Consider the following 22260-nt stretch of genomic DNA (forward strand, 5'->3'; position numbering starts at 1 on the left):
TGGGGCTGGTCGGCTTCGCGGGCACCACAGGGACCGTCAAAGGGCAGAAAAGGGAACCTCAAAGGGCAGAAGAGGGAACGTCAAAGGGCAGAAAACAGATCGACCCCAGGGGCAGCAAAGGGACCGTCCTGGGGCAGCAAAGGGACCGTTCCGGGGGAGTGAAGGGGCAGTCCCCGAGGGCAGAATAGGGACCGTCCTGAGGCAGGAAAGGGACCATCCTGGGGCAGTAAAAAGGGACCGTACTGAGGCACCGAAGGGGTCTTCCAGGTGCAGAAAAGGGACCATCCTCGGGCAGAAAAGGGACCTTCCTCAGTGGCAGAAAAGGGACTGTCCTGGGGCAGTGAAGGGACCACCCCCAGGGGCAGCTCAGCCATCACAAACATCCCACACAATCAGAACAGGGGCAGAGCCTGCAGCCGGTTTATTGCCCGTTCCTGGCAGTACTGGGGTCCCTCGGTGGGACAGGGGACAGTGGCCCTGCCCTGCCCGTCACGGCCCCTCCCAGGGTGTCCCCGAGGCCGGCGGGCTCCAGGCGCTGGACTCCCCGAAATCCGCCACCTCCTTGGCGGCCACCTGGATGTGGTGGAGGGTCCCGGGTTCCACGTCGGTCAGGATGTGGGATGTCAGCTCCAATGGCCCGATCTGGGGACAGCAGGGTTAGGGGCACCCGGGGACACGGCCCTGTGTGTGCAGGGCAGCCTCAGTTTGCCCTGGGTGGGAGCAGGGGGGTGGCAGTACCGTGGTGGGGACAGAATCGTTGTCCCGGGTGTAGCGGAGGTGATACTTCAGTGGGAAGTACTCTGGGAAGGGCCAGGACGCCGGAGGGCTCCACTCCAGCAGCAGCTTTGTGGTCTCTCCAGGGATGGGAGAGACCCTCAGGTCCTCAGGGGGGTCCGGCTTTACTGAGGAACAGGGAGATAAGGAATCAGGGAATCCCAGAGTGGTTTGGGTTGGAAGGGACCTTAAAGCCCATCCAGTTCCACCCCTGCCATGGGCAGGGACACCTTCCACTAGCCCAAGTTGCTCCAGCCTGGCCTTGAACACTTCGAGGGATGGGGCAGCCACAGCTTCTCTACCCAACCTGTGCCAGGGCCTCCCCGCCCACAGGGAGGAATTCCTTCCCAATATCCCATCTCAATCTCTCCTCGTGTGGATTAAAACCATTCCCCACATCCTACCACCATCTGCCTGTGTAAAAAGCCTTTTTTCTTCTTTTTTAAATGAAGGGGAAGGTGATGCCTGGGGGATTCAGGGACACGCAGGGGGATCCAGGGACATGCAGGGGGATCCAGGGACACCATGTGTCCCCTCCCTGTGAGCTGAGCTGTGCAATGCAGGCTGCAGAGACAACCTGAGACCCCCAAATCATCGCACTGATGATTCCACATCCCGAGGAAGGGAGAAACCAGAGGGGAAAGACCCAAAGGTATCCGGATCAGACCCAGGGGGGTGAGGTGTGACGGGTGTGGAGGGGACTCCAGTGTCCCCCCATGCCAGCTGCACTCACTGATGTTCTCCAGGAGGAAGGGCAGGATTCCAGAGGCAGTGCCCAGGGGGTTCACAGCCGTCACATTCACCACGTAGGGGGTGAGGGAAAACACCTGCAGGTCCCCAAAGGAGCAGCTCCACGGCCCCGTGCGCTCGCACTCGCCCATGTCTGTGCCATGCCTGGGGGGCACAGGGGGCAGCTGGGTGAAGGGGGGGTGACACAGACACAGGGGGGGCTCAGCTGGGCTTTGAGGACCCCCCCACTGACCTGTACGTGGCCACAAAGTCGGTGTCCAGCAGCGGGTCGGGGGTCAGAGCCCAGGAGCAGTTCACAGCCTGCGGGTAACTGGTGGCCCAGCACTCGATGGCGGGTGGAGAGGGGGGGTCTGGGGAAGGGGACAGGGGTCACCCCACTGCCAGTGCCCCCAGGGGACCCCCCCAGCAGCACTGGGGGCCACGGCGGGGCTGGGGAGGGTCACTCACAGCCCAGGCGCAGGCAGATGGTGGCCCAGGTCTCGCCGGTGCCGGGGTGGTGGCAGCTGTAGTTGCCCTCGTGGGCCAGGCTGGCGTTGGGCAGGGCCAGCCCCGGGGCAGGGGACGTGCCCAGGACGGTGCCCCCCCGGCGCCACTCGGCCGGACCCCCCGGGCACTGCAGCAGCACCTCGGTGCCCAGGGGGCTGTGCTGGGGGGCACAGCGGGCTGGGGGGGACACAGGAGGGGTCAGGGGGACATGCCATGGTGGGGGTGATGCTGGGGCAGGAAGGGTCTGTGCCCCTCTGGGCCCCCCAGTGCCATTCCCAACACCCCAGTGCCCCCAGCCCCCCAGCTCTGCCCTTGATGCCCTCGTGTCCCCAGGCCCCCACTGTCCCTGTTCCTCCACCTCCAGTCCCTCCACGCCCCTGTTTCTGTCCCCCCATGTCCCCTATTTCCCTCCATACTCCCTCCCAGTCCCCCAGTCCCTCCATCCCAGTCTCCTGTTCTTCCCAACCTCCATCCCACTCCCCCAGTCCCTCCATCCCAGTCCCCTGTTCTTCCCAACCTCCATCCCAGTCCCCCCAGTCCCCCATACCTCTGTCCCCATTGTCCCTGTCCCCAGTGCCGTTGTAGGGGACGGTGCAGGCAGGTGCCACAAAAGCCACCACCCAAAGCCAGTTCATGTCAGGAGGCTCAGAGGAGCTGCCCAGTGACCTGCAGGGACAGGCAGGACAATCAAACCCCAGGGCAGGGGACAGCAGGGACACCACAGGGCCTGGGGACATCACCTTGAAGCTGGGGGGGGTTCAAACCCCTCTCTGGGCCACCCCACAGTGCTGTGCCTCAGTGTCCCCTCTGGCTGTGCCACACACCCCAGGGACAGGGATGGATTCTGGCTGTGATGACCAGATCCTGCTGCCAGGGAGGAGAGGGCATGAAAACTCCTGCTGTTCCCACAGTTTCCTACCAGGCCCTGCAGCCACCCCTGCAGTCCCGTGCCGGGAATTGAGGTTTAGGATCACTCCGGGCCTGGACCTGCACCCTGGGATGGCCTCCACCCCCATGGACATCCAGGGTGGGACCATCCCTCAGAGAGACCCCCAAAGCCCAGCCCGGGGCCCAGCTGAGCTCCCTGCTGTCCCCAAGCCCAGCCCCACAGGGACAGATCTTGCCCTTGTCACCTCCCACCGTGTCCCTGGGTTGGCTCAACCCCAGGAGGGACATCCCTCACTTTCCTTGGATTTGGGGCTCCTGCAGTGCCCTAAACCAGGTGCTGTGGGGTCACCCCAGACCCCCAACACCCCCCTCTGCCCCCAGCCCCGTGGGGAGCCCAGTCCCCCAAAATCCTCACCACAGCAGGGCCAGGCCTCTGGGACCGGAGTGTCCCCAGCGGAGCGGGAAGCCACAGCCTCATCCCACTTCCTCGGGCAGGAAACGCCGTCCCCCGTGGGGACCAACACACTTCCCAGTGTTGTTCCACTGGGATCCCCACGCTCGGGGCCCCAGGCTCACAGGGAAGGGATTCCAGCCCTGGCCAAGAGGGTTCCCACCTCCCCACACTGCCACCGAGCCCCCTTCCTTCACAGTCACCCTCTGAGGACAGCGGGGCTGGAGATGGTGGCAATGATCCCCCGCTGTCCCCCCCAGCTCCCCACACAGCCCCCTGTGCCCACCCTGGTGCCCCCAGAGAGGAGCCAAAATTGGTGTGGCTATAAATACTTTATTGCTGCTGTGCTGGGTCGGGGGGCAGCAGGGCCCGGGTGGGTGCGGGGGGTGGGTGCCAGTGACAGGGCAAGCAAAGGGGCACAGAGGGTGCTGTGACAGACCCGTCCCCACCCCGTGTCACTGGCAGTGCCACTGCCCCCCATGGCACTGCCGTGCTGGCAGGGGCTCATCTGCTCTGCTCCTGCAGCCGCTGCATCCTCAGGATCTGGCACAGGAGCCTCTGCACGTCCTCGTCCATGTGGCCCTGGCGTGGAGGGGACATCGAGGGGGACATCGAGGGGGGACATCAGGAGGTCTCTGTGTGTGTCCCAAGCGCCCCTGGGCTGGCACCAGTCCCTCAGTCCCCCACCCCTCTGCCCCCAGATCTTCCCAACCTCCATCCCAGCCCCGTGTTTGCCTGCTGTGGGCACCAAGGCGTGGCTGGCAGGTGGCCCAGTCCCCCCCAGCGGTGTCCCCAGCTGTCCCCCCAGCCCTGTCCCCGTCTCACCTGCACTGCATAGAGCAGGTGGCTCCGGTACAGCGTCACCACCTTGCTGTGCCGCACCTCTGTCTCCTGCAGGACAGGGAGGGGGGTTTGGCCACGGGGCTGGGGCTTGTGGGAGCCCAGAACCCACCAGGTGACGGCCACCAAACCCCCCAGGGCCCACCTCCAGCTTCTCCTCCAGCGCTCGGATCCTGTCCTGGAGCGCTGCGGTGTTGGGGAGGGACTGTGGTTGATCCCCTGGCTTGGGGAGGGCGTTCAGGGCTTCCTTCAGCCTGAAAACCTCCTTGGAGAGCTCCGTGATCTGCAGAGTGCACAGAGATCAGGGGGACCCCGCACCCCAACCCTGCTGGGGTGCAGCCCTGGGTGGGCCCCGTGCCTGGGAAGGGGAAGGAAAAACCAGGGAAGAGCCAGGAGAGCAGAGGAAATTCTCCTCTGGGAGGGTGGGGAGGCCCTGGCACAGGTTGGGCAGAGAAGCTGTGGCTGCCCCACCCCTGGAAGTGTCCAAGGCTGGGTTGGAGCACCCTGGGATAGTAGAAAGTGTCCCTGCCCGTGGCAAGGGGTGGCACTGGATGATTTTTAGGATCCCCCTCAACCCAAACCATTCTGTAACTCCATGTGTGCAGCTCCCAGAGGCAGAGCTGCCTCCAGGAGGGGATTTTCTGGGATTAAAAGCCCCGGAGTCCTTCTCCCAGCACCACCTTTGCCTGTTTGAACTGAACAGCCCTGAGAAAAAGAATAGGGAATAAGGACAGACCCCTGTGGTGCTCCTGCTCTGGTTTAGCCCAGCTCTGCCACCCAAACGAAGCCTGTGCTTGGAGCAAGTGCCGCTGAACTGGGGCCAAACTGGGGGAAATCAAGTCAGTCCTGTCTCATCCCCCCTGGAGGAGGTTCCCAGGAGTTGTGGGGTTTGGAGGAGCACAGGCAGAGCGTGGCTGTTTCCCTCTGGCTTCTGCACCGAGCTCCAGGGGACTTTCAGACCAAACGAGTTTCAGAGGGCTGGGAATGTCAGACCCCCACTCCCCCCAAACCTCTGCTCCGTGTCCCCCCCCCCCGTACCTTCCTATCCCTCTCCCTGACCAGCCGAGCCGCGTCCTCGGCGTGGCCGTGGAGCTCCCGCAGCCGCCGCGCCTCGGCCCGCGCCTCCTCCAGCTGCTTCTGCGCCGCCGCCAGCCCGTCCTCGGCCGCCTGGCGCTCGCTCTTCATGAACAGCGCCTGCCGCTGCACCCTGAACACCTCCTCGCACGTCCTCTCGTGCCGCCGGCCCAGCTCCTCCAGCCGCCGGCCCAGCGCCGCCGCCTCCTCCCGCAGCGCCGCCGCCGCCGCCTCGTGCTCGGCGCGCGGCACGGCCGCCGCCAGCTCGGCCTCCAGCCGGGAGGCCTCGCGCCCCTTGGCCTCGGCCGCCGCCTCCAGCTGCGCCAGCCGCTCCCGCAGCGCCCGCGCCTGCTCCTCCAGCGCGGCCGTGGCGCGGGCGTGCTCATCCCGCGGCACCCAGCCCTCGGCCCGCGCCTGCCGCAGCCGCGCCAGGGCCTCCTCGTGCTCCCGCCGCCCCACGGGCCGCGCCGCCAGCTGCTCCCGCAGGCTGCCCAGCTCGGCCTCCCGCCGCGCCAGGGCCTCCCGCAGCTCCGCCAGCTCCGCCGGCTCCTCGTGCGCTCCCGGCTCCGGCTCGCGCCGCGCCTTGGCCTCCAGCTCCCGCCGCAGCGCCTCGGCCTCGGCCTCCGCCCGCCCGCAGCGCTCCAGCAGCGCTTCCTTCTCCCTCGACGCCTCCTCCGCGGAGGCTCCCGGCGAGGCCTCTGCGGCCTCCAGCCGGGCCTGCAGATCCTTCAGCTGCTGCTCCCGCTCGTCCAGAGCTTTCCGTGCCTGCTGCAGGGCCGCCCGCGCCTCCGCCAGCTCCGCGCCCGAGGAGGAGGAGGAGGAGGAGGGCGGTGGTTGTGGCACCCGCAGCTCACCCAGCGCCGCCTTGCACTCGCCCCACGTCCAGGCCGGCTCCTCGGCGAGCCCCTGCGCCGCGCTTCCCTCCGGGAATCCCTCCGGGACTTGCTCCGGGGCTCTCTCGGCGGCGCCGCGCTGCCCCTCCGGCCGCCCCCCGGCCTCGCCCCTCGCGCCCTGTGCCCGCAGCTGCTCCAGCTCCCGCTGCAGGGCCCGGTAGAGGCTGGCGGGCACCACGTCCCCCGGGGTGGGCGCGCTGCTCTCGTCCCGCTCGTAGTTCTCCAGCACCTGCTGAGGACACCATGAGGCCCCCGCGGGACAGGGGGCAGAGGAGGGAGGGACAGACGGACGGACAGACGAGGACGTGCCTGTATTTTGTCCCTCAGCTCCTTGTTCTGCACGGTGAGGGACTGCACCTGCCCCTGCAGCGTGGCCAGCAGCTCCTCGGCCGAGGGGCTCAGCGTCTTCTTGGAGAGCAGCAGCTCCGCTCCTGCGGGGCACAGGGACTCCGCTCGGTGCCCACCCGTGCCCACCCACACCCCCACTCCCCAGTGCCACCCCCCGAGGTGGCCTCGGGAGGCCTTCAGGGCCCTACCTGGGAACTCAAGCGGGTCTCCCTCCTCGTCCTGCAGTGTCTCAATGTCGTAGCTCGTGTTCTCCTTCTCGTTCTGGGGACGCAGGGTGGTGGTGACCCTCACTGACACCCCTCCCAGCCCCTGGCACTGCCAGCTGCTGCCCACACCCACCTCCAGCGAGGACAAGCGGCTCCGCAGAGCCTCCACCTCCTTGCCCAGCCGCTCCTTCTCCCCATCCCGGGCCGCCAGCTGCTGCTCCAGCTCCTGGATCTGTGGGGCAGGATGCAGGAATTGTGTCCTCTTGGCTCCCATTGGAGTCCCGACGGCATTCCCAGCACCAGGAGCACCCCGAGCTCCTCACTGGCCTTTACCTGCTTCTCCATGGAGCGCAGGGAGCCCTCGTCCAGCTCTGCCCTCTAGCAGGACCCGGAGAGAAAACAGGGAGGGATGAATGCTGTCCCCATCCCTGCTGTCCCCATCCCTGCTGTCCCCATCCCTGCTGTCCTCATCCCTGCTGTCCCCATCCCTGCTGTCCCCATCCCCACTGTCCCCTCCACTCCCCAGGGACACGGTGCCATCTCCCCAGGGCCCTGCAGCTGGTACCTCCCGGCGCTGCTTCTCCTGCTGCTCCAAGCCCCGGATCTTCTGCAGGAACTGGGCCCGTTCCTGCCGCAGCCTCACGATCTCCTCGTAGGCGTCCCGGTCCTCCTGCAGGTAATCACAGAATCATGGAATCCCCCAAGCTGGAAGGGACCCACGAGGATTGTCGGGTCCAACTCCTGGCACAGGACACCCCAAAAATCCCACCGTGTGCCTGAGGGCGCTTTCTGACCCCAGGGAGAGAAGGAAAAGCTCTGGCAGGGTGGGGACCCCCCGAGGCCAGCACAGGGGTGTGCCCTGCAAGCGAGCCAGGTGAGGACCTGGAGTTAAGGGGGACCCCCTCTCACCTGGCTGAGGGTGCCCAGAGGAGGCAAAGGGGCCTTCCTCTTCCTCGGGGTGCTGCTCTTCTCCCTGATGGATGACTGGCTGGGGGAAGAGGTCTGTGGAGACACCAGGGCAGAGGGGACATCACACCCACGGTGACCTCCGTCCTCCCTGCCCCAGTGCCACCTCAGAGAGCCCCGGGGGACCCCCTGGCAGACCCTCACCTGGGATGTCTGCTCAGTTGACTCCTCTTCTGAGGGGCAGAGCGGGAGGGAAGAGAAACAGGGGAAGTTTGTAGGGGACCAGAGCCCGTGTGGGTGTGGGGACACTCGGGGACACGCACACGTGAGTGCACAGTGTTCAAGGGGACACAGACAGACAAATACAGGGATGTACACGGGTCTGAAGGACAGGGATGCAGTGCAGACACAGGGAGACACCTGCACACACAGGCACATGTGAAAACACCCATGCACTGAGACCCCCTCAACATGCAAACACGCGTGAACACGCGTGTGCAAGCATGCGCAGACACCGAGCCAGGCAACCAAGGGTCAGCACCACCTCAGCTGGTGACAGCACAGCCAAAGGCAGCGCCAGTGCCCAGGAGAAGGGGCCATGTGCCCCCCAGCCCCACCCAGCCTCCTCCATCCCCGCCCCAAAGCGCCCTGACGGTGCCAATCCCCCCGCGGGTCCATCCCCTGCGGGGTGACAACCCCCTCACCCTCCATCCCCGGGGCACAGGGAGCACCAGGGTGCCACGGCTGCCTCACCGCTGGCCCAGGAGCGGCGCTGAGCAGCCTCCTGCAGGAAGTGCTGGATGAGGGCGTTGCCCGTGGCCAGGCTGTAGTGAGCGGCGTCGTGGCCCGTGGCGTCGACCACGGCCACGCGGGCGCCGGCGTTGACCAGCACCTCCACGGTCTCCACGCTGCCGCTCTCACAGGCCAGCATCAGGGCTGTCCTGGGCACGGGGGGACAGCAGAGGTGAGGGGGGCATCCCCTTGGTCTCCACGTGCCCTCCCGGTGCCCGCCGGCGCGGCCCCACCTGCCCTGCAGGTCCCGGCTGTTGACGGCGGCCCCGCGGTGCAGCAGGTACCGGCACAGCTCCGAGTGGCACATCTTGGCAGCCAGGATCAGCGGGGTGGAGCCGTCCTGGGCAGGGCAGGGGGGGTGAGGAGGAGCAGACCTGATATCCCCCCCTGATTTCCACACCCCGCAGGCACAGCCTGGCACGAGGAGCACGAGGAGCAGCAGGACCTCACCTTGTCCTTGATGTTCAAGGGGGCCTTGAAGTCACAGAGGATCTCGGAGCACGAGATGCAGCCGCTGACGGCTGTGGAAGGGACAGAGCTGAGCGCTCCCTCCCCGGGGACAGGGCAGGGTGGCACTGTCCCCACTGTCCCCACTGTCCCCACTGTCCCCACTGTCCCCACTGCCCCCACTCACCTGCCAGGTGCAGCGCGGTCCGGCCGCTGCCGTCGGCCACGTCCACAGGGCAGGAGGCCTGAGGGACAGAGCCTGGGTTATAGGACAGGGACAGACAGACAGACAGACAGACAGACAGACAGACCGCTCGACGGGATGTGGTTCTGTGGCACGGGGGAGGGCAGGGCACAGGCTGACAGATTGCTTGAGTGGGCATGGCTGCGTGGCACGGTGGATGGCAAGGGACGGACAGACAGACAGACAGACAGGGGTTCCATGGTGTGGTGGAACACAGGGGACAGACAGACAGACAGCCAAGTGAAGGACAAGGGACAGACAGACAGACTCCTTGAGTGGACACAGCTCCCTGGAACAGTGGAGGGCAGGGGACAGACAGACAGTCTGTGGCTCCGTGGGGTGACAGGGGACAGACAGCCTGGTGAAGGACAGGGGACAGACAGACAGCCTGGTGAAGGACAGGGGACAGCCAGCCAGCTGTGGCTCCATGATGTGATGAAGGACAGGGGACAGACAGACAGTCTGTGGCTCTGTGGGGACAGGGGACAGACAGACAGCCTGTGGTTGGTTCTGTGATGTGATGAAGGACAGGGGACAGACAGACAGCCTGTGGCCCCGTGGCATTGTGGAAGGCCGGGCAGGTGCCAGGCAGCACCACACAGAGCCAGGAATCACCATGCCAGGTCAGGGCACTGGTGAGGGAAGGGGGTTCAAGGACAGGGAGGACACTCTGCTGGCACAGCACCCTCCTCCTCCTCCTCCTCCTCCTCCTCCTCCTCCTCTTCCCCTCCCTCCCTCCCTCCTTCTCCACCCGCCTCGTACCTGCAGCAGTTTGCTGACACACTGAGGGTGCCCGTGCTTGGAGGCCAAGTGCAGGGCAGTGGAACCTGGGGAGGGACAGACAGACAGAGGGGTCAGAGCACAGACAGCAGGTCTGTGGCACAGGGGACAGCCTGGGGGACACACAGAGGGATGGGCACACGGGCTGGGCACACAGGGACATCCTCAGGAGCCTCATCGCTCAGGGTTTGAACTCCTGGCGTGGCCGTCACCTCTGTCCCCTGGGGACAACCAGGTGGTCCTGGGCGGCCCGTGGCAGTAGCCAGGGGCACGTGGTGGCCCTGCCCTCACCCGAGCTGTCCTTGGTCATGGCATCCACGCCGTGGGCCAGCATGGCTTCCAGGCAGTCCACGTTCCCCCGGGTGGCAGCCAGGTGGAACCTGCAGCGAGACCGGGGGGCTGTGGCACCGTGGCACTCGTGTCCCTCGTCCCCGGCCCTGTCCCCGGGGTGTGGGGTGGCACTCACGCGGATTTGCCCTCCGAGTCCAGCTTGGTGGGCACCAGGCCCTTGCGGAGCAGGAGCGACGTCACCCGCCCGGCATCGTTGTAGTCCACGGCCTGCAGGAGCTTCTCGTCGTTCTTGGTCCAGTCCTGGCTCTGCAACAGAGCCCAAAGGAGCTCTGTGACACTGTGTGACATTGTGTGATACTGTGTGACACTGTGTGACACTGTGTGTGTGACACTGTGTGACACTGTGTGACACTGTGTGTGTGACAGTGGGTGACATTGTGTGACACTGGGTGACACTGTGTGTGTGACACTGTGTGTGACACTGTGTGACATTGTGTGACACTGTGTGTGTGACACTGTGTGTGTGACACTGTGTGACACTGTGTGTGTGACAGTGTGTGTGACACTGTGTGTGTGACACTGTGTGTATGACACTGTGTGACACTGTGTGTGTGACACTGTGTGTGACACTGTGTGACATTGTGTGACACTGTGTGTGTGGCACTGTGTGTGTGACACTGTGTGTGTGGCACTGTGTGACACTGTGTGTGTGACACTGTGTGTGTGACACTGTGTGTGACACTGTGTGACACTGTGTGTGTGACACTGTGTGTGACACTGTGTGACACTGTGTGTGTGACACTGTGTGTGTGACACTGTGTGTGACACTGTGTGACACTGTGTGTGTGGCACTGTGTGTGTGACACTGTGTGTGTGACACTGTGTGTGACACTGTGTGACACTGTGTGACACTGTGTGTGTGACACTGTGTGTGACACTGTGTGTGTGACACTGTGTGTGACACTGTGCTGTCCCCGGGGCTGGGCTGGGGGCTGTCTTTGTCCCCGTCCCTGCTGTCCTGCACCCAGCCCTGCCCCTTAGGGTGGCTGTCTCTGTGCCAGCCCCTCTGCTGGGGGCTGTGCTGTCCCACTCCCAGTACGGAGGGTTCAGCTGGGACTGGGATGAGGGTCCCCTCCAGCCCCTCCCAGTTTGCAGCTCACAGACCAGGGCATTTACAGACCCAATGGGACCAGCTGGGATTTGGGAACGAGCCCGGCTGCCCCTGCCACCCCAATAAACACAGCCAGCACCCAAGGGAGCCCCACCCTGCCCCATTCTCCCCACTGATCCCAATCCCAGCCCTGAGGAGGAAAGGACCAAGCCGGGGCAGCTCCCCTGGGATGCTCCAGCCTCGCTGGGATAACACGACACTGTCCCCGTGCACAGCAGAGGGGCTGGAAGGGACCTCGCTTTCCCAGTGCTCCCGTTCATCCCTATCCCGAGGGACTGACCCGCAGCGGGACAGCACCAGGACAAGGACTGGAAGTCCTGGGTTCACCCCGCGCCCGGTGACGACAAAGCCGAGCCGGCTGCGGCCGCGGCGGCAGGAAATGGATGTCACCTTTCGGGAGCTGCTGGCACCGTGCCCCGAGCCAGCCCGGGGGCACCGTGCCCGCCGGGAACCCCTCGGAGCCCCTCCAGCCCGGCGGGGCAGGGAGTACACCAGTCTCCCGGGGTTACTGGGCAAACTGGGAGGGTGGTGCCCGCGCCCCCCACCCCCTCGTGGGGCAAGGACAAAGCAGGTTTGGGGAGGGCGCAGGGGGAGCCCCGGGGTGGGGCCGGGGAGGGGGGCGCGGGGGGTGCGGGCGGGGCGGGGGGGACACGGCTGAGCCCGCAGGACGCGACCGGAGGGGTCCCGAGGGGGGTCCCGAGGGGGGTCCCGAGGGGGACGTACCGCGAAGGAGGCGGCGGCACAGAGGCAGATCTGCTTCATGGTGCTGAGGAGGAGGCGGCGGGCAGCCATAAACCCCGCGCCCCCCGCCTGGGCCAGCCCGCCCACCCCAGAGCCCGGCTCGGAGCAGCATCGCCGCCCGGGCGGGGCAGGGGCTGCCGCAGTGGGAAGCGGGACCCGCCTCCCTCCATCCCTCCGTCCCTCCCTCCCTCCTCTCCTCCCTCCCTCCCTCCTCAGCATCCCCGCATCCCGCCCCGGAGCATCCCCCAGTTAGGGACCAGCACCCAGACTGGTCCCAGTTCCAGTGGGAGGGCTTGGGGAGTGGGCGCAGCTTTCCCACCCCAAGCTCAAGCGAGGCGTCAACTCCTCCCCAAAGCAGGGCTGAGCATCCTCCTGCCCCTCAGATCCTGCCCCCCGAGGAGGGGGACGTGGGACCCCCTGCCCCGCCCTGGGGGCACGGACTGACCTCCCACCGCAGCCCGGCGGCCAAGGGGGCGCAGGACCCCCCGCCTGGATCTCCGGGTCCCCCCGAACTCCCCCCAAAGTGCAGAGGGTCCCCAGACACTGTCCCGGCAGAGCCCCGGGAGCAGCAGGACAGCGGGAGCCTCCCAGGGGATTGTCCAGGGCGGAGCGGGGGAACTGAGGCACGGAGCACCCCTGAGGTGGGTGGGGGGCTCCAACCTGTGTCCCCGTGTCCCCAGCCGTGTCCCCCGGGTGCCTGTCACCCGCCCTGTCACCCTGTGCCCCCGGGGCAGAGCCCTCGGCCGTGCCAGGCGGCTCCTGAATAATTGAGGAGCATCGACTCGCTGCTTCCGCGGGCTGTGGCAGCTGGAAAGCTGGCAGTTGTCACCAGGGAGAGGACAGGGAGAGGACCTGGGACCTGCTTCCCTCTCCTTTGTTCCGCCCCACTCCCAAGGTTGGCTCTGGGAGCACTCGGGGGTGCGCTGGGGGCTCGATGCCACCGGCCAGGGTGGCAGTGCCAGCCTCCTTGGGGCTGCTGTCCCCGTGGGGGAGCGGCCACCCCTTCCTTGTCCCAGGGGGTGTTCCCGTGTCCCTGTGACACTGGGGACATCCTGGGGGGAATCTCCATGTCTTCAAGTCCCTGTAAGACTTGGGACATTCTGGGGCAGGTCCCCACCCATATCCCAGGGCAGGTTCCCGTGTCCCTGTGGACATCCCAGGGCAGGTCCCTGTATCCCAGGGCAGGTCCCTGTATCCCTATGTCCTTATGGACATCCCAGGGCAGGTCTCTGTATCCCAGGGCAGGTCCCTGTATCCCAGGGCAGGTCTCTGTATCCCTATGTCCTTATGGACATCCCAGGGCAGGTCCCTGTGTCCCTGTGTCCTCATGGACATCCCAGGGCAGGTCCCTGTGTCCCTGTGTCCTCATGGACATCCCAGGGCAGGTCTCCGTGTCCCTGTGAAACCTGGGACATCCTGGAGCAGATTCCTATGTCCCCAAGGACACACCAGGGCAGGTCCCTCTGTCCTCATGTCCCTGTGGATATGCCAGGACAGGTCCCCATATCCCTGTGGACATCCCAGGGCAGGTCCCCATGTCCTCAAGGACATCCCACAGCTGGTGCCCACATCCCTGTGGACATCCTGGGGCAGATCCCTGTATCCCTGTGTCCTCATGGACATCCCAGGGCAGGTCCCCATGTCCTCACATCCCTGTGGATATGCCAGGGCAGGTCCCTTTGTCCCTGTGGGGCATCCCAGGGCAGGTCCCCATGTCCCCAAGGACATCCCAGGGCAGGTCCCCATGTCCCCAAGGACATCCCAGGGCAGGTCCCCGTGTCCTCCTGTCCCTGTGGATATGCCAGGGCAGGTCCCCACGTCCTCAAGGACATCCCAGGGCAGGTCCCCATGTCCCTGTGTGCATCCCAGGGGTGGTCCCTGTATCCCTGGATCCTCATGGGCATGTCCCTGTGCCCCTGTGGACATCCCAGGAGAGGTCCCCGTGCCCCCAAGCCCCCAGGGATGGCACTCACGTCTCCCTTCTTGAACTTGGCCCTCAGGCTCTTCATGGTGGCTCCAACCTCAGCCTCGTGGCACCTGGAGGGGGGATGGCCGTGCTGGAGGGTTTGTCCCCCCCCGGGGACAGCTCAGCCCCCCCGTCCCGTCCCGCTGTTCCCAGCCCTGTCCCCGTGTCCCCGCAGCCGCAGCGGAGCCGGGAACAGGACCCGGGGAGTTGGGTTACGGCTGCGGCTGCGGTTACAGCCCGGGGGGGTCCGGCTGGGGAGGGGTCTGTCTGTCTGTCCGTGTGGCTGTGTGTCCCTGCAGGGACAGGGACAGGGGGCAGAGGGGACATGGGCTGGAGGGGGAGCTGGGGGGGCTCAGCTTGGGCTGCTCAGCCCTCTTGCGGGCTGGTGACAGGCACGGCTGGGTCCTGATGGTTGGCACCTCCTGAATTTCCTTGGCACCCCCTGAATTTCCTTGGCACCCCCTGAAATTCCATGGCACCCCCCTGTTCTTCCCTGACCCCCCCTGTCCTTGATGGTACCTCTGTCCTGCCCTGGCACTCGCTGCCCTGCCCTGGCACCCCCTGACCTTGGTGGCACCTCCTGGCCTGGCCTGACACCTCCTTCCCTTCCCTGGCATTCCTTGCCTCTCCCTGGCACCCCCTGCCCTTGCCAGCACCCCCTGCCTTCCCCGACACCCCCTGAACTTCCCTGACACCCCCTGAACTTCCCTGACACCCCCTGTCCCTCCCTGGCATCCGCCATCCTTCCCTGGCACCCCCTGTCCTTGCCAGCACCTTCTGCCCTTCCCTGGCACCCCCTGTCCCTCCCTGGCATCCACCATCCTTCCCTGGCACCCCCTGTCCTTGCCAGCACCTCCTGCTTCCCCTCCATCCTCCCCTGCCACCCCTCTCCTACCTTGCCCTTCATGGCACCCCTTTGCCCTCACTGGCACCCGTCAGCACCCCCTGCTCTCCCTGTCACCCCCTGCTATCCCTGTCACCTCCTGCCCATCCCTGTCACCCCCTTTCCCCGCTCCCCCATCGCAGCCCGGGTTGGGGGGGCACAGCCCCGGTTTGGGCAAGGTTTGGGCAAGGTTTGGGCAAGCGCTCGGCTTGGCCCGACACAAAGATGGCGGCGGCGGCACGGGGGGCGTGTCCCGTTCAAGCCCCGCCCCCTCGGCGCCCCGCTTCCGGCCGCGGTGCGGCCGCGCCGATGGCGGTGAATTACGCGGCCGGGCTGTCCCCGTACTCGGACAAGGGCAAGTGCGGCCTCCCCGAGGTGAGCAGCGCCCGCGGGAGGGACCCTCCGACCGTCCGGGGGGGTCTCGGCCCGCCCGCAGCGGAACCGCCGCCCGCCCGGGCCTCCCCCCGCCATCCACGGGCCCTGCCCCGGCCCGGCGCGTTCCCATGGCAACCGCGGCCGAGGCCCCCGCGGGGACACCCCTGAGGAGCCCAACCCCGGGAGGGACCGAGCGCTTTGGGTGTGCCCAGCCCTGCCCCGTGGAACCTTCCTTGTCCCCCCTCCATGGCCCCTTCCAGGCGCCCCCCGCCCATCCAACGGCTCCCTCCTTACCCCTCCAGCCCCACCCAGGGACCCCCTCCTTGGCCCCCCATATCTCTCCTTGGCCCCCCCTCCGTGGCCCTTTCCATGACCCCCCCAACCCCATCCAGCTGCTCCCTCCGTATCCCCTCCAGATCCACCCCATGGCTCCTTCTTTGTCCCCCCCCAGCCTCACCCCGTGGCCCCCTCTTTGTCCCCCCAGATCCATCCCATGGCTCCCTCCTTGCCCCCCCCTCAGCCCACCCCATGTCCCCCCTCCTTGTACCCCTCCAGGCCCGTCCCATAATTCCCTCCATGTCCCCCCCATCTCACCCCGTGGCTCCCTCCTTATCCTCCCAGTCCCACCCCATGACCCCCTCCATGTCCCCTCCATGTATCTCCCAAATCCCTCCACGTCCCCCCCTGAGCCCCAGCAGTACTTGGGACCCTTATAAAGGCTTTGGGGTGAGGGGACAGGGAGATGGGGCTGGAGAAGCATCTCAGGAATTCAATCCAGGTGGGCACAGTGCTCCCCCCCAATCCCGTGTCCCACCTCCATGGCTCCCACGTCCCTCGCTGTCCCCGGGGCTGGTGGCACTGCTGGTGACAGCTGGTGACACGCGGGGTGGCCCCAGGTCACTCCTGGAGCCCAGCCTGGATCAGCTGCCTGGGAGAGCAACAAACCCCCCGGGAGCGTTGGGTGTTCCCGGCCCTGCCCCCTGCTCGGACAGGGGGGCTCCTCTCCCGTTAAATGCTTCTGTTGTTAAGGAATGTGGAATCTTCCATGGATAAGGAAGAGCTGTGGGTTACTGGGAGGTGTGTGGGATCATAGGATCACACACTGGTTTGGGTTGGAAGGGACCTGAAGGATTATCCACCCCCTGCCATGGGCAGGGACACCTTCCACTGTCCCAGGTTGCTCCAGCCTGGCCTTGGACACTTACAGGGATGGGGCAGCCACAGCTTCTCTGGGAAAACCTGTGCCAGGGCCTCCCCACCCTCCCAGGGAAGAATTCCTTCCTAATGTAACCCACAGTCACATGCACCCCATGGGGATCCACCCCCACATCCCTCCATCCCGGGTTTGTCTCTTTGCCCAGATTTTCGACCCTCCGGAGGAGCTGGAGCGGAAGGTCCGGGAGCTGGCGGAGCTGATCCGGAGCTCCTCCAATGTGGTGTTTCACACAGGGGCAGGAATCAGCACGGCCTCGGGCATCCCTGACTTCAGGTAAGGGGATGGCACCTCCTCCAAGTCCATCTTCCAGCTTAGAAAGCTCTTGGAAAGCTCTGGCTTACCCCAGCCAGACCTACTCCATCCATCCATCCATCCATCCATCCATCCATCCATCCATCCATCCATCCATCCATCCATCCATCCATCCATCCATCCCATCAGTCCTGGATCCAGCTGTGAACACCTTTTTCACACCTCCCTGATGTTCAGCTCTTCCCACCAAATGCCCCCATGTGCTCTGCTTGCATCAGCCACCGAAATCCTGGTGGTCCATGACCTCCATTCCGCAGGGCCTGGCTCATCCCTTCTCCCTCTTTCCCTCTTTCTGCAGGGGCCCCAATGGTGTCTGGACCATGGAAGAGAAAGGGCTCTCCCCAAAATTCGACACCACCTTTGAGAATGCCAGGCCCTCCAAGACTCACATGGCGCTGCTGGGGCTGCAGAGAGTGGGAATCCTGAAATTCCTGGTCAGCCAGAACGTGGATGGCCTGCACGTGCGTTCGGGATTCCCACGGTACTGCCCCTGCCTTTCCCAGCCCCGTGGAAGGGATTTGATTCCCAAGGGATCTGATAGGGGGAGTGAAAGCTGGAAGGGGATGAACCAGCTGGAATTTAGAGGCTGTGGTTCAAATCCAGAGGGTGGTGGAGTGGAGTCGTCCTCGGTTGTTGCTCCCTGGAAGTGCTTCTTGTGCACAGGAAAAACAGGTCATGGAATTGTAGAATCCCAGAATGGTTTGGGTTGGAAGGGACTTTAAATCCTATCTCATCCCACCCCCTGCCATGGGCAGGGGCACCTTCCACTATTCCAGGTTGCTCCAACCTGGCCTTGGACACTTCCAGGGATGGGGCAGCCACAGCTTCTCTGGGAAATCCATCCCAGTCCCTCCCCACCCTCCCAGGGAGGAATTCCTTCCCAATATCCCATCTAACCCTGCTGCTCTCCTGTGCCACATCATGGAGTCAGGGAATCCCAGACTGGTGTGAGTTGGAAGGGACCTTAAAGCCCACCCAGTTCCACCCCTTCCCTGGGCAGGGACACCTTCCCCTATCCCGGGTTGCTCCAAGCCCCATCCAGGTCGTGGTGTTTGTAGGTGTCGGTGCTCCCTGAGGGATCAGGGCCCTGGGGGTGGGAATCTGGATCCAAGCAGGACACGTGCTCCTGGGAGCAGCTCAGGGTCCTTTCCACCCTCTCCATACCCATCCAGAGGGGTGGAGGCACAGGAGGGAGGATGGGAACAGCTGGAATGGCTCTGGGTGCAGAGACGTGTCTCGCCCCAGTTTGCCGGAGCTCTCGGAGCACTGGATCCTGGCCTGCCTCAATTTGCTTCCATTAAATTCCAATAAAACCAGTGCTGGGCCCCAAAGAGCCTTAACAAGCATTTGGCCTCTTGATAAATCTGGGAATCTCCAAGAGCAGCAAGAGAGAGAGGGAAGGTCCCGGGGCTGGAACTGCTCTGACTTACCGGTGCTCTCCGATTCCCTGGCGGTGAGGTCGGGATCCCACGGAGGATTCCCGAGGATTCCGAGAATTCCCTCTGCAGGGAAGAGCTGAGGGTACCAGAGCTCCAGTCCCTGCCTGGGGGGGACTGGAGTGGCTGTTCCAAAGATGTCCTCAAAGGAACCTGCCTCTCCCCCCAGCCCTCGTGACAGCCGGAGCTTCGCCCTTCACGAACTCCAGCCCGTTATAAAACCCATTCCCGGCACTTAAGAGCAGCCAGGGATTGTTGTGGGAGGGAAAAGTGCTCGGAGCTGCCTGGGAAGGGGAGGGGAGAGCAGCAGAAAATAAAAGGAAGGGAGGCATTGAGGCTTGAAAGATGCTGAGTGTCCGGGACTGACGTTCAGACCTCTGGGGTTTTTATGCTGAGGCACCGGAACAGGTTTGCCAGAGAATCTGTGGATGCCCTTGGAAACAAGGATGGGAAAAGGGAAATAGGCCTTGGAAAATGCTCTCAGGGACATGGTGGCATTGTTGGGGTGTCCTGGGCAGGGCCAGGAGTTGGACTGATGATCCTTGGGGGTCCCTTCCGACTCAGGATGTTCTGTTATCCCTGGAAATGTCCAAGGCCAGGTTGGAGCAACCTGGGATAGTGGGAGGTGTCCCTGCCCATGGCAGGGGTTGGAATGGGATGATCTTTAAGGTCCTTCCAACCCAAACCATCCTGGGATTCCACGAGTGGGGGTGAGAATGAGGATCATGAAGCAATCTCGGAGAAGATGCTTCTCACAAATACCTTCAACCATCTCTGGCTGAGCAGAGCTGCCTCCAGGGGGGATTTCCTGGGATTAAAAGCCCCAGAGTCCTTCTCCCAGCACCACCTTTGCCTGTTTGAACTGAACAGCCCTGGGAAAAGGAATAGGGAATAAGGACAGAACTCCAGTTGAGCCCAGCTCTGCCACCCAAACGAAGCCTGTGCTTGAGCAAGAGCCACTGAACTGGGGCCAAACTGAGGGAAATCAAGTCAGTCCTGTCTCATCCCCCCTGGAGGAGGTTCCCAGGAGTTGTGTGTGGGGTTTGGAGGAGCACAGGCAGAGCATGGCTGTGTTTCCCTCTGGCTTCTGCACCGAGCTCGAGGGGACTTTCAGGCTAAACGGGTTTCAGAGGGCTGGGATGGCACAGGGACAGAGAGGTGCTGAGGAAAGCAAAGATCCAGGTGCTCCCAGGAGCAGAGATTTGAGCTGGATCAGGAGCTGGAATCGATGCTGCAGGTGGAAGCATTCCAAGTAAAAAGCCAGGACATGCTGTCCCTCCTCAGTCCCTGCTGTGGTGGCCTCGGGGAGATGAACCCCCCACCTGGCAGAGCTGGAATGCAGGGAAGCCCTTGAGCTTCAGGGCCCTGGTGAGGAAGGGAGGAGGGGTGTTGCTCCAGGGCTCTCCACCCCTTTCCCACCTCACCTGTGCCGTTCTCCCGCAGGGACAAGCTGGCTGAGCTCCACGGGAACATGTTTGTGGAAGAGTGCGTGAAATGCGGCAAGTACGTGTGCCCTGAGCCCGGGGAGGGGGGCTTGGAGGGGTTTTCCACGTCGGGGGGGGCATTCCAGCCCTTCCCTGAGCAGCTGGCCCTGAGTGGCTCCGTGTCTCCGCAGGCAGTACGTGCGGGATGCCGTGGTGGGCAGCATGGGGCTCAAACCCACCGGCCGGCTCTGCAGCGTCACCAAGGCCCGCGGGCTGAGGGCCTGCAGGTAGGGCTGGGGCCCTGCAGGTGGGGCTGGATCCCTGCTGGAATGCTGGGTGTGGGATGGCAGGGATCATAGAATCGTAGGATCATAGGATCATAGGATCAGCTGGGTTGGAAGGGACCTCCGGGATCATCAATCCAACCTTTGATCCAACCCCGCTGTGGTTCCCAGCCCATGGCACTGATGCCACATCCAGTCTCTTCTTAAAAACCTCCAGGGATGGAGAATCCACCCCTTCCCTGGGCAGCCCATTCCAATGGCTGAGCACCCTCTCTGCAAAGAAATTCTTCCTAATATCCAACCTAACCCTCCCCTGGCACAGCTTCAGACCCAGCCCTCTTGTCTTGCTGATGGTTGCCTGGGAAAAGAGACCAACCCCCCCCAGCTCCCCCCTCCTGTCAGGGAGTTGTAGAGAGTGATGGCAGGGATCTCTTGGAGTGGCCAGCAGTGCCTCAGGGTTAGGAGAAGCAGCTGAGGGTGTGGGAAGGTCTGGGACAAGGGGCTGGGTCACCACTCCCCCCCTTCCTCACCTCTGCCAGGGCAGCTCTGCTGTTCCTGCCTGGCAGGGGAAAACTTGGGCCCTGTGTGTGTTTTCCAGAGGGAAGTTACGAGACACTATCCTGGACTGGGAAGATTCCCTGCCCGACCGTGACCTCACGCTGGCAGATGAAGCCTGCAGGTGACTGAGCACCCTGGGGAGTGGGAGGTGGAACTGGATGAGCTTTAAGGTCCCTTCCAACCCAAACCATCCCGTGGTTCTGGAGTTCTGTCTCCTCCCCGCAGGAAAGCCGATCTCTCTGTCACCCTTGGGACCTCCCTGCAGATCAAACCCAGCGGGAACCTCCCGCTGATCACCAAGAAGAGAGGAGGGAAGCTGGTCATAGTCAACCTGCAGGCAACCAAACACGTGAGTGAGCGTCCTCTGCACCCTGGGCTGCTCCTCTGCCCTCGTGTCACCTCCCCCAGGCCCAGCCCAGGTTTGTCCCTGTCCCCTCCCAGGTGGGAGTTAAACCTGCAATTCCAGATAAACACTTAGAAATTGCAGGTAAATCTGCAGACTGGTTTGGGTGGGAAGGGACCTTGAAGTTCATCCAGTCCCACCCCCTGCCATGGGCAGGGACACCTTCCACTGGACCAGGTTGCTCCAAGCCCCGTCCAACCTTATCCAGGCAAGTTTTAAGAGCAGAATAAAAACTCAGCCCAAAGCCTGATGTATCCTCTGGTGAATCAAAGCCCAGTGAAATCATGGAATATGCTGAGTTAGAAGAGACCCCTCAGGATCATCGAGTCCAAGTCCTGGCCCTGCACAGAAACCCCAACAATCCCACCCTGTCCCTCAGAGCGTTGTCCAAACCCTCCTGGAGCTCTGGCAGCCTTGGGGCTGTGACCAAACCCTGAGGAGCCTGGGCAGTGCCCACCCACCCTCCGGGGGAAGAACCTTTCCCTGAGATCCAACCTAAACCTCCCCCAGTCCAGCAGGTCCACTTTCTGCTCAGCCCTGATTTCGGTGCCCCAATTATCCGAAATCTTTAACACCCAGATTTCTGGGACGTCGTTATCGCTCCCCTTGTCCCCGTCCCACCCTGTCCCTGCTCTCTTCTGTCTGGGTGTCCGGGTGTGTCCCCGGGGTGTGACACCCTGGGGACATCTCCTGGTGTCCCTGGGAGGGGCCCTTTGTCCCCAGCAGTGTGTCCCCACCCCAGGACAGACAGGCCGACCTGCGCATCCACGCCTACGTGGACGACGTGATGACGAAGCTGATGAAGCTCCTGGGGCTGGAGGTGCCCGAGTGGACGGGGCCGGTGGTGGTGGAGAGCGCGGAGCTGCCGAGGCCGGAGCAGCTCCTCACATCCCCCGGGAAGTGGCTGAAGGAGGAGCCCGTCTCCCAGCACAACGGCACGGGAACGCCGTGTCCCGGGAATACGCCGTGTCCTGGGAATACGCCGTGTCCCGGGAATACGCCGTGTCCCGGGAATACGCCGTGTCCCGGGAAGGTGCTGGTGGAGCACCACGATGGGCTGAAGCAGGAGTGTCCCAGCCCGGACACGGGGCTGCCGCCAGTGAAGAAGGTGAAGGTGGAGCCTCTCCTGAGCTGAGCCCTGGACTGTTCCCTCTCTCCAGACACTCGTCCGTGCCGCTTTTCCTACCGACTTTTTTTTACACCCTTAAATATTGTCCCTTTTTTTATGTAAGTATTAAACACACTTGAAGCACACGCGGCGGGGCTTGGGAAGGGCGTCGCTCCTTCAAGTGTCCCAAAGCTCCCGGTTCCTTTCCTGAGA

General features: G+C 64.1%; 3 protein-coding genes across 8 annotated transcripts; 1 reads left to right on the forward strand and 2 right to left on the reverse strand.

Annotated features, from left to right (window-relative positions):
• Positions 1 to 397: 397 nt before the first annotated feature.
• On the reverse strand, positions 398 to 3493 carry EBI3 (Epstein-Barr virus induced 3). 3 transcript variants are annotated; one of them, XM_064637218.1, is made up of 8 exons: positions 3314 to 3493; positions 2751 to 2874; positions 2558 to 2676; positions 1972 to 2187; positions 1757 to 1874; positions 1508 to 1668; positions 739 to 902; positions 398 to 642 (listed from the first exon to the last, which is right to left on the reverse strand). In XM_064637218.1, exons 3-8 carry the CDS (start codon positions 2643 to 2645, stop codon positions 490 to 492), a joined length of 900 nt encoding a protein of 299 aa, XP_064493288.1. In that variant the 5' UTR covers positions 2646 to 2676; positions 2751 to 2874; positions 3314 to 3493; the 3' UTR covers positions 398 to 489. The 3 variants fall into 3 exon arrangements, with proteins under 3 accessions (XP_064493288.1, XP_064493289.1, XP_064493287.1); XM_064637219.1 differs by having other exon boundaries at positions 2751 to 2877; positions 3314 to 3441; XM_064637217.1 differs by lacking the exon at positions 2751 to 2874 and having other exon boundaries at positions 3314 to 3491.
• Positions 3494 to 3662: 169 nt separating this feature from the next.
• On the reverse strand, positions 3663 to 16216 carry ANKRD24 (ankyrin repeat domain 24). Of its 4 annotated transcripts, none has more exons than XM_064637197.1 (19): positions 16121 to 16216; positions 14056 to 14119; positions 10346 to 10476; positions 10171 to 10259; positions 9862 to 9926; positions 9043 to 9100; positions 8859 to 8929; positions 8642 to 8748; positions 8370 to 8557; positions 7821 to 7849; positions 7620 to 7712; positions 7276 to 7380; positions 7044 to 7088; positions 6844 to 6942; positions 6466 to 6765; positions 5228 to 6385; positions 4335 to 4472; positions 4175 to 4240; positions 3663 to 3931 (listed from the first exon to the last, which is right to left on the reverse strand). In XM_064637197.1, the coding sequence occupies exons 2-19, from the start codon at positions 14089 to 14091 to the stop codon at positions 3854 to 3856; spliced, it is 2856 nt and encodes a 951-aa protein (XP_064493267.1). In that variant the 5' UTR covers positions 14092 to 14119; positions 16121 to 16216; the 3' UTR covers positions 3663 to 3853. The 4 variants fall into 4 exon arrangements, with proteins under 4 accessions (XP_064493267.1, XP_064493269.1, XP_064493268.1 ...); XM_064637199.1 differs by lacking the exon at positions 16121 to 16216 and having other exon boundaries at positions 6466 to 6587; positions 6693 to 6765; positions 14056 to 14488; XM_064637198.1 differs by lacking the exons at positions 14056 to 14119; positions 16121 to 16216 and adding an exon at positions 12065 to 12225 and having other exon boundaries at positions 6466 to 6587; positions 6693 to 6765.
• SIRT6 (sirtuin 6) lies at positions 15198 to 22193 on the forward strand. Its single transcript, XM_064637212.1, has 8 exons — positions 15198 to 15306; positions 16668 to 16795; positions 17133 to 17315; positions 19714 to 19773; positions 19886 to 19981; positions 20577 to 20657; positions 20762 to 20885; positions 21682 to 22193. The coding sequence occupies exons 1-8, from the start codon at positions 15241 to 15243 to the stop codon at positions 22072 to 22074; spliced, it is 1131 nt and encodes a 376-aa protein (XP_064493282.1). The 5' UTR covers positions 15198 to 15240; the 3' UTR covers positions 22075 to 22193.
• The last annotated feature ends 67 nt before the right edge of the window (positions 22194 to 22260 follow it).

The sequence above is a fragment of the Pseudopipra pipra genome, chromosome 27 (genome assembly GCF_036250125.1).
Source record: "Pseudopipra pipra isolate bDixPip1 chromosome 27, bDixPip1.hap1, whole genome shotgun sequence".
Taxonomy (NCBI): Eukaryota; Metazoa; Chordata; class Aves; order Passeriformes; family Pipridae; genus Pseudopipra; species Pseudopipra pipra.

Excerpts from the sequence above, each read along its gene's own strand:
- EBI3 (XM_064637218.1), bottom strand. The coding sequence starts at position 2,645 with ATGAACTGGCTTTGGGTGGTGGCTTTTGTGGCACCTGCCTGCACCGTC. Across the intron at positions 1,875-1,971 it reads CATCTGCCTGCGCCTGGGCT|ACCCCCCCTCTCCACCCGCC; the intron begins GTGAGTGACCCT and ends CCCCTTCCCCAG. Across the intron at positions 1,669-1,756 it reads GACTTTGTGGCCACGTACAG|GCATGGCACAGACATGGGCG; the intron begins GTCAGTGGGGGG and ends TGTGCCCCCCAG.
- ANKRD24 (XM_064637196.1), bottom strand. The coding sequence starts at position 12,133 with ATGGCTGCCCGCCGCCTCCTCCTCAGCACCATGAAGCAGATCTGCCTC. Across the intron at positions 7,089-7,275 it reads AGGAGAAGCAGCGCCGGGAG|AGGGCAGAGCTGGACGAGGG; the intron begins GTACCAGCTGCA and ends GGGTCCTGCTAG. Across the intron at positions 4,473-5,227 it reads TCAGGGAGAGGGATAGGAAG|ATCACGGAGCTCTCCAAGGA; the intron begins GTACGGGGGGGG and ends TGCACTCTGCAG.
- SIRT6 (XM_064637212.1), top strand. The coding sequence starts at position 15,241 with ATGGCGGTGAATTACGCGGCCGGGCTGTCCCCGTACTCGGACAAGGGC. Across the intron at positions 16,796-17,132 it reads TCGGGCATCCCTGACTTCAG|GGGCCCCAATGGTGTCTGGA; the intron begins GTAAGGGGATGG and ends CTCTTTCTGCAG. Across the intron at positions 19,774-19,885 it reads GAGTGCGTGAAATGCGGCAA|GCAGTACGTGCGGGATGCCG; the intron begins GTACGTGTGCCC and ends GTGTCTCCGCAG.